We start from the raw sequence: 10333 nt of genomic DNA, 5'->3' as shown, positions 1-10333 counted from the left end.
AGTCCTAAACTTGTTTAAAACAGTGATACTTTTATCATTCCAGATTAGATTATTACATTACAAACAGACAAGATAGGTTTAACCACATATAACTTTATTATTACAAAAAGCATAAGCAGTTTGTATAATTATAACGGAATATTACCAGACAAAATATTCACAAACAATATAAAATTATGTGTAAAAAACAAATAGCAGAACCCAAACATTATCACTCTCCTCTGTCTCCAAACACACACAACAACAGAAACATTTTATTTATTTAATTTACATAACATGAAAAAGTCACAGAATTAGCTCAAGTCTTCGTTTTCCTTGTTTGGCAAACAGCTCAATAACTCGGTCAGTATTCACAGAAATATCTCTATGAATGTAAAGTAAACACAAGCCATTTAACCGGTCCTCCGCCATTCGTGAACGAAGCCATGTTTTAACACGACGGAGGGTTGAGAAAGATCTCTCTGCTGTGGCCACACTTACAGGGAGAGTAGCTAAGATCAGAAGTAAACTTCTGATGGTTGGGAAGAGGTCCTGTTCACACAAGTCCAACACTTCAAGAACTGTTTTTGGAACTTCCTTATGTTGTGATAACTCTCGTTTCCACTTTGTAAGCCATAGACTTACTTCTCCCTGCAGCAATGTCTCCATTATCTTCTGCTTACCCTCAGCTAGAAGAGGGTGGAAACGCTTTGATAATGATTGCACAGCCACAGGAACCATGCTTTCCATTTTTTTACCAAAAAGTACTGCTGGCATCAAGATTTGAATCTGGAAACACTGCATTGAATTTTCTGGAAAACGAGTTTTTAAATCATTAATAATGTTGTCCAGCAAGGGAATATACAACGATTTCCTGTAGTATTCTTCAGTTGATTCTACATTGCAATTGAATCTGTGCACTTGCCTGCCTACAAGACGTGGCAATTTTAGTTCCACTCCAAGTTCTGATGCCAATTCTGTAGCCTCCATATGCAAAGTGGAAAAAGTGCCATCAGCGTTACATCGCATATTCTCCAGGGTTGCCATGGTATCAGTCAAACAGTCAGATGCACTTGTTAAATCAATTGTTGGGGATTGAAGGAAACGACTCAGAGGAAGGGTTACTTTCAGAACACTGATGAGTGAAATCAAGGAAAATATGAATTCTGTACTGCACAGAGAATGGATGAGAGTAGATGCTGTTGAGCTAGTGCTTGAGCATTTCCATTGCGATATTGCAGATAGTGCACTCACCACTTTTACAAGTCCATCTCGAAATCTTATGAGAGAATCATGGCGCTCTACCCATCTAGTTTCACAAAGACTGGTAAGCTGAGAGCCTAACTCCTGCTTTAAAATAAAATGACGCTTTGCCGATTGGTTAAAGAATGAAATGGTTGATTTGACCACTGCTACTGCATTGCGAACTGCTGACACTTGTGAGGACTTTGAAATTGAATTGTTCAGACAATGATTGTAGCAAGGGCATCTGCAACTGTTGGGTGCTACGCGGAGAATCTCTGATACAGCACCAGCCACCTCTGAAGACATAACACTACAACTGTCTGTTCCAATGCCAACACAATGAGTGATGTCCAGGGAGAGGTCTTTAATTAGCTGGATAACCATCTGGCCTAAAACCTTTCCTGTAAGCCTTGGTTCTGAATTATCACTTTGCGATTCGTTCTGGGTTGCAAATTCATACGCATCTACAAATTTTATAAAATCCTCACGAATCGATCCATTGTAGACATATCTAAAGTTCAGTGTAAGTTGCTCAGTATGGGAAATGTCTGTAGTTTCATCAAATATTATACTAAAATAGCAAGCCTCTTTAATTCTAGCTACAATGATATTACTGATTTCATCACCACAACACCCGATTATATCATTTTGTGTGGATTTTGAAATGTATGTAGCGCGAGAAGATGCAGTAAGGAGGTGCTTCTCTAATACTTTGTCTCCAGATGCAACACGGTACCTCAGCAATTCCCGAAAGTTGCCTTCATTCACCTCCGGGGTGGAGTCATCCATTAAAGCACCATCATCTCAGTGGCCACGAAGAGGTATATTTTGTCTACCCAAGAATACAATTGACTCGACAATAGGATGAATTCGCTCTCGGTTTTCTTTCACTTTCTGAAGTCGATGCAAGTTTATTTGATTAACAATTTCATTTTTCGGTGCATGGTAGGTTTTTAAAAAGGCATTTCCTTCAAATACACTCTCCTGGTGATAAACAAGCCTTGCATGGACTTCCAAATCCCCATCCTTGCCCTTAAGTTTTTTGAAATTAGTAAGGGGCTCTATGACCAATTTTCCAAGGGCCATGCCTTTGTTATGACCAGCTTTCCGATGTTGTGCAAATAAGTACAGTACTTGCAAAACAATCCCTTTTTGGCAGGTGAATATACTAGCCAAGGAAAACTGTCAATATGTTGTTTTGACAAGTATCTCTTTATTTCCCGAGTTTCTCCATTTTTGGAAGTCATCTTCTGAACAGAGAAAGGTAATTCATATCCAGGAGGAGGTTGCCATGGACTTTCCAATAGCAAGCATTTCGTGTAGTCACTGATTTTTTTCCCAAGATGTGTGCCAATGTCATTAATTAACATACTGCTGGTCTCAGGCGGGGTATCAACAGACAGTGGCGACACATTAGGATCTGTTTCGCCAGATATTCTCTCTGCAAATGCACTAGAACAGGATGGGAAGGTAGTGTCAATTTCCATAGGTGAAGTGCTTTCTACTATTGGCTGCTCTCCTGTTGACTTTTTTGCACTGGCACTGAAGAAAGAATCTATAGTCCTGCAGTTCACCCTTTTCTGACTCATTTTGCTGTTTCTATAATTAAAGTACAAAAGTGCACACTACATAAAGTAATTGGCTTTATAGAACAGCACAGCACTGCACACACATTGATGACATGTACATGTACAATAACTGAACTGATTTAAATATGCAAGAATACATTGCAGACATGATACAAGAGATGATCAGAGACTGCAGACATGATACAAGAGATGATCAGAGACTGCAGACATGACCCAGGAGATGATCAGAGACTGCAGACATGATACACGGGATGACCATAGACTGCAGACATGATCCAGGAGATAATCAGAGACTGCAGACATGATACAAGAGATGACCATAGACTGCAGACATGATAGAGGAGACAATCAGAGACTGCAGACATGATACAAGAGATGATCAGAGACTGCAGACATGATCCAGGAGATAATCAGAGACTGCAGACATGATACAGGAGATAATCAGCACTGCAGACATGATACAAGAGATGACCATAGACTGCAGACATGATACAGGAGATAATCAGAGACTGCAGACATGATACAAGAGATGACCATAGACTGCAGACATGATAGAGGAGACAATCAGAGACTGCAGACATGATACAAGAGATGATCAGAGACTGCAGACATGATCCAGGAGATAATCAGAGACTGCAGACATGATACAGGAGATAATCAGAGACTGCAGACATGATACAAGAGATGACCATAGACTGCAGACCTGATACAGCAGATAATCAGAGACTGCAGACATGATACAAGAGATGACCATAGACTGCAGACATGATAGAGGAGACAATCAGAGACTGCAGACATGATACAAGAGATGATCAGAGACTGCAGACATGATCCATGAGATAATCACAGACTGCAGACATGATACAGGAGATAATCGGAGACTGCAGACATAATACAAGAGATGACCATAGACTGCAGACATGATACAGGAGACAATCAGAGACTGCAGACATGATACAAGAGATGATCAGAGACTGCAGACATGATCCAGGAGATAATCAGAGACTGCAGACATGATACAAGAGATGACCATAGACTGCAGACATGATACAGGAGATAATCAGAGACTGCAGACATGATACAACAGATGACCATAGACTGCAGACATGATACAGGAGATAATCAGAGACTGCAGACATGATACAAGAGATGACCATAGACTGCAGACATGATACAGGAGATAATCAGAGACTGCAGACATGATACAAGAGATGATCAGAGACTGCCGGCATGATACAATAGATGATCAGAGACTGTAGACATGATACAAGAGATGATCAGAGACTGCAGACATGATACAGGAGTTTATCAGAGACTGCAGACATGATACAAGAGATCAATGCAGCCTCACCAGTGCCCATTAAATGCAGCCTTATCAGTGCCCAACAGCAATAAAAAAAATTGTCAGGAGTTCCAATGATCAAGTCTGTCGGTCAGTTTTTCAGGGGGACCTGACTGGAAAGCTCAATGCATTCCAATAGACAGGCAGGTGTAAATGGCCCATTTATACCTGCCTACCTCCTCTCTGATTTACTCTAAAAAATGGAGGGGGATCTGTCCTGTTCTGTGTTGGCAAATCGGATTTGAAGTAGTTGGGTGTAAACAGACAGCCGAGTCCGTTTACACCCAGTCGCTCATAGAGTAGAGCAGGCTTAGTCTGTGTTTGCTCTTCATAAAGTTGGCAGATACAGATGTGTCATCCGCCCACTCTCATCCAATCAACAGTCAGCCAATCCCCTGCTGAATTAAACAGAATCCGTGAAAGGGGCCTAATGTTCTTCCTAAAATGACAGCAACATTGGTTACATTGGTTTCCTCATAAACTCACCTGTTCTGTTTCCTTTAAGCTATAAACTTTTGTACCACAAAATACCAAAATATTGCACGGAAAACCTGAAAATTTTGGCTCAATTGCCATGTCAGTGTTTAAAATTCAGTGTTAGATTTATTGATTTAACAAATGTTTCCAAAATGTAAATATAAAAAATACATTCAGGTGGCCAGATTAAAGCACTGTTTGCTCTTCTGCAGCTCCACATTTCAAGAGGGATTTCACTGTGAAAAAAAATATTAAAAGCCAGCAGCTATAAATACTGCAGCTGCTGACTTTTAATAAATGGAAACTCACCTGTCCCAGGATCCAGCGATGTCGGCAGCCGAGGCCGATCGATTGCTCAGCTCTCGGCTGCTGCCGCCACCATTCTAGGTGAGAGAATCAGGAAGTGAAGCATTGTGGCTTCACTTCCCGGTTCCCTTCTGCACATGCGCGAGCCGCACAGCTTAATAGGAATTGTCCGCGCTGACCCGTGTGTCCCAGCAGACAGCGCGCATGGACAGGAAGAGGCATAGACTTGTGTGGGAGTCTATGCCTGGAAGTGGGTGCAAATACCTGTCTTTCACAGGTATCTGCACCCCCTCCCCCCTGAAACGTGCCAATTGTGACACCGGAGGGGGGCAGGTTCCGATGAGCAGAAGTTCCACTTTAGGGTGGAACCCCTCTTTAAATCAATATTCTGCATTATAATTACATTAACCACTGGCTGACCAGCTGCAGTACATATACTGCAGCAGGTTGGCTCTATTGCACGAAACGACATACCTGTAGGCCATTTGGTGCAATAACCAGCGAAGACGTGCGTGCTGATTGGCCACCCACGATCGCTACCCACAGAGCTAGGACAGCGGTCTGCAAATGTCAACAAAGCAGACTGCCGTTCTGTCAGAGATAAACAGAGTTAACCCTTTGATCAACACATGAATTGTTAACCCCTTACCTGCCAGTGTCATTAGTACCGTGACAGTGCATATTTTTTAGCAATGATCACTATTAGTATCACTGGTCCCCAAAAAGTGTCAAAAGTGTCAGTTATTGGTCCGATCTCTCTGCTGCAATGTTGCAGTACCACTAAAAATCACTGATCGCCGTCATTACTAGTAAAAAAAAATTAAATATAAATGCCATAAACATAGTTTGTAGACGCTATGAATTTTGCGCAAACCAATCAATATACACTTATTGGTTTTTTTTTTTTCTCAAAAAATATGGAGCAGAATACAGATTGGCCTAAACTGAGGAAGCAATATTTTTTTATAGCAAAAGCAAAAAATATTGTTTTTTTATTTTTAGTTGTTTAAATTCTTGCACTTTTTCTGTTTATATCGCAAAAAAAAAAAAAAAACGCAGAGATGATCAAATGCCAGCAAAGAAAGCTCTATTTGTGGGAAAAAAAGGACATCAATTTAATTTCGGTACAGCATTGATTGCACAACCGCGCAATTATCAGCCAGTCAAAGTAACGCAGCGCAGGATCACAAGAAATAATCATACATAATGGCACACATTTATTTTGCGATTTGTCACATAACATTCATTTATACTCACGTTTAGGCAATTCTTTTGGTAGTCTGGTGAGGGGATGGGTACCGTTCCCATGCAGGAGCAATGGAGTGGAGATGGATGGGATGGATGGATCCAGCAGTAATCTTCTCAATATCCTCTGTAGAATTCACTCTGTAGACTGCACTGCACAAACCGGTGGAGAAGATGGAGGAGGTGGGTGGAGCTAAAACTAACTCAGGGGTGGCAGAGCGGAGGCCTGTAGCGTGGACAAGATGGAGGGGGAGCTGGGTGGGTGGGACCAACAACGTCAGGGGCGGACTCCAGAACTAAGATTGCTGCAAGTGCCACTCTGCAGGAAGGAAGACTTCGTTTTTTAGCTGAAGTTGAACAGCTCAAATGCAGTGACTGTGATTGATTATCACAGTCACTCACTGGCATAACATTGCCTCAGTCAGTCTATCTCGGGGGGGCAATTGACCTGTTGCCCCCCCCTGGATCCGCCCCTGGATGGTATTACCCGCAACACAGGGGTGTAGATTTTGCTGTGAATGAATGAGTGACTTGTATAGCGCTACCTATGCGAACTGAATCGCCTCAGGGCGCTTTTTTGCCACTGGTGTCCATCTGCAGCTTTTACACGGTCCTTTAACCTTTAGGGTTCCGACACAATTACAACACATACAACATACACATATTATGGACAATTTTATTTTTATTTTTTTTGGACAGGGTCTAATTAACCTACCAACATGTCTTTGGAGTGTGGGAGGAAACTGGAGTACCCAGAGGAAACCCATACAGGGTGAACATGCAAACTCTAGGCAGATAGTGTCGTGGTTGGGATTTGAACAAGCAACCCTATTGCTGCTAGGTGAAAGTGCTAACCACTACACCACTGTGCTGCCCATCACTGTGGCATGTGTACATACTCCTTCGGGCGCTGTGTTGGCTTTAGTGGTCCGGTAAAGTCGTGGCTCAGCTGTCTATTTTTATCTCCCCCTGGCTCCAGTTGTGAACAAGCCCTAAGAACTTTCCAGTGTATGATGGGACACCAGGCATGGGGGGTGGCGCTCAAAGTTTATGGGGAGACATAGTTGGGGGAAGTTAATAAAGATGCCACTTAAGCTCTCAAAATTAACATCAGTTTGAATTATCTTCCATAACAAATGAATGAATGTAGAAAGGAAAAGGGTACTCTGGTACATGAAATAAAAAAGTTAGCTGTCTTAAAAAGAGTAAAGAAAGATCTACAAATTACAAGTAAATTATATCATCCATGATGAAACAGAAATGATATAATAATTCCAAGTAGACAGTTTGAAAATCCCCGTGTCCCTAGTTTTCCTGCATTATGCAAACCACATACAATGTTCTTCTAATGTGAATGAAAACATCACACATCATTGGCTTTTAGTAAACTTTTAATATTCCTGAATGTACAGTATGGAATAAATTGCATTAAGTATAAAGACAACTAATGTGATCTTTCCTAGCAATAGATGGTTACTATGGTAACAAAAAAGCTCATAGACTGCGGAATATCACCATCTATCTTTTCACTCCCACACAATACCTCTCTAACTTAGTAATGACCAGTACAAGGCTAAATGTTGGGAGAACAATGCTTCTCGGTAAGACTCATTCAAGAAGTACAAAGAGCAGTCAGCTATTAAAAATCCCATTTTGATAGCTGCCCCCCCTCCCCCCCAGTGATTACTTTAGGCAGCACCCCAACAATAAAGTTGTTGCATATCTGAAATGCCTGGACAACAGCTTAAAATATTGATTGTGCTACTCTTCAAAGAGTATTTCGAAATTATGGGACCCTAGGGTTTCTCTAGGGCAGTGATGGCAAACCTCGGCACCCCAGATGTTTTGGAACTACATTACCCATGATGCTCATGCACTCTGCAGTATAGCTGAGCATCATGGGAAATGTAGTTCCAAAACATCTGGAGTGCCAAGGTTCGCCATCACTGCTAGGGGGTGCTAAAGGTTCCTGGAGCTGTGAGCAAGGGTGGATCTTGGTCTTCTACTTACTCTGACAATCACTGTTAGGCCGGGTTCACATATAAGCGAATTGGATGTGGTTATTACCGCCTCCAATTCACATGACATGTGAGTGTGACCGGCTCTCATTGGAACACACATGTTCACACATGTTCTGGGCGGCCACAGAGCAAATTCCAAAAGGGTGAATTGCCAAAAACACTTTTGAATTGTCCAGTTCAGGTGTGAATTTAGGCAAAAACTCGGACCTGAATCGCACCTGAACCAGTGAACAGGGACTCTGGAAACTGCAGCGACACATATGTGAACCCGGCCAAGCTTCAGGCACATTGCTGTACAAGGGCAGTACAGCATGCAGAACTATTCCCAGGACATACAGCTGCCGTGTACAGACACCCATTTAGATGAGGCTGTATGCAATTATACTGTACGCTAGGGGTTGCAAAAAGTGCCTGCACGCACAAGGACTCATGTTATAAACTCTGTGTGCATTTGAAGCATACATCTATGCCGATGCGAGTGCTTTACACAACTCCCAGCGCATAACCACATACAGCCACATCTAACTTATTTCAAACTCAATAAGCAGCTGTACAAGGCTCCTGCAGGTCTCGGGAGAATGATTACTCATGCTCTGCAGTTACTAGAGCCTTCTGACTCAGAATTGCAAATTAGACCAAATCCCTGGGTAAATATATTAACTTTATATTGTGAAAACCAGTTGAATAAACAAAAAATGATTGAAGGTCTGTTGTAACTGCAAACTGTAGCTAAAGTCCTTGATTTATAAACCAGAATCTTTATGACTGATAAAATCCTTAAGTCTACACATTTCACATGCCATGCAATATCACTGTAGGAAACATCCAACAACCATAATGTCAGAAAATTCAAAAGACAAACATCTGCAACGTACATCAGCTTTGGACCTCCAGTACCTTGTAGGAACAGAACCCCCTTACTATAAGTTACAGATATATTCCAGCTGACCGGCCCGTAGTAAAAATATGTCATTACTTTGACGTTAAATACCAGTGTTATGTCAGCAGCTAGCTCCGGCATCATTTTTTACTATGGACGATTCTGTGTTGGATAAAAGTGGTCCGGCAGGTGCATTCGCAGCGGGGTCACTTTTAGAGGCAGCGGGAGAGGTGCCCCCTCTCCTGCCGCTTCCTGGTTGTTTCCAGACTTACTCGAGCCATCAGTAAAGCCTGAAAGAGATCTGATTCATTGGACAGGAAGTCAATTGAGGGCAAGATGGCCCCCACTCCTCTCTATACCCTTGGAGGACCAGTACGACCTCTGACATAATTTCTGGTTCTCAGGCCAAAACATTATTTATTTATTTTTTACAGTCAAAATTCAAAAAGATGCAGCTTACCCCTGATGATTGGCAGCATAAAGTCATGAAATGCGTTGGGTTAACAACTTATGGTGCCCAGATATTTTTACTTCAATCATGAATTTCAACAACAACATTATTGATTGTCTGTATATATGTAATCTATGATCTGTTATTTGATTTAGATTTTTTTCTGTGTTTGTCATATCAATTATGTCCATGTATGTGTAATAAACATCATTAATATTATTACCAATATCGTTTTAATATTTTTTCATGATTACCGTATATTTCATATGACATATTATTTATATCTTTTATTCATTCCTTATGATTATAAACATCATGGATCATCCCCAGGGGATCATGACATCAAATTATATTAAAATCAATTATTTTTACATTTTCATAAATCACAATGACATGCCTTATGTAAAAACCTCCATTTTCCAAATTTTCCATAATATATGCAGGGATGGAGGCATGCCTTAGTTTTAAATTTAATGATAGCTGCGTTGGGTCACACCCATCTCTATGCATTACGAAGAAGCATTTGTGTTCCAGTGTTCTGCTGAGAACTGTCCCCCCATCTGATAGTGTCCGCCCTGTACTGCGCTTGTGCAGTATGGAGGACAAGGAGATGCCGAAAGTCTCCGTAGATGAACGGCGCCTGCGCACTTAATAGTACCTTCTGCCCTGAGTCCAGGTTCAAGCCCCACCATGCAAGTGGACATACGGTATGCACTTAGTAACATGGCCCCTTGTGGGCTTGCTTCGCTCGCCACGCTTCGGGTACGGCCTCGCTTCGCTTGGCAATTTTTTATTCTG

At 41.6% G+C, this 10333-nt stretch overlaps 1 protein-coding gene across 1 annotated transcript; it reads right to left on the bottom strand.

The window, feature by feature from the left end:
* Positions 1–285: 285 nt before the first annotated feature.
* Positions 286–2013, bottom strand: LOC143925684 (52 kDa repressor of the inhibitor of the protein kinase-like). Its single transcript, XM_077450146.1, has one exon. The coding sequence runs from the start codon at positions 2011–2013 to the stop codon at positions 286–288; it is 1728 nt and encodes a 575-aa protein (XP_077306272.1).
* Between the last annotated feature and the right edge of the window lie 8320 nt (positions 2014–10333).

Source organism: Lithobates pipiens, unplaced genomic scaffold (assembly GCF_037356315.1).
Source record: "Lithobates pipiens isolate NorthernLeopardFrog02 unplaced genomic scaffold, aLitPip1_a1.2 Scaffold_22, whole genome shotgun sequence".
NCBI lineage: Eukaryota > Metazoa > Chordata > Amphibia > Anura > Ranidae > Lithobates > Lithobates pipiens.
The sequence above is the reverse complement of the archived record's forward strand: the minus strand, read 5'-3'. Positions and strand labels throughout refer to the sequence as shown.

What these genes read in the sequence shown, in the direction of transcription:
- LOC143925684 (XM_077450146.1), bottom strand. Translation starts at nt 2,013, where the DNA reads ATGGATGACTCCACCCCGGAGGTGAATGAAGGCAACTTTCGGGAATTG.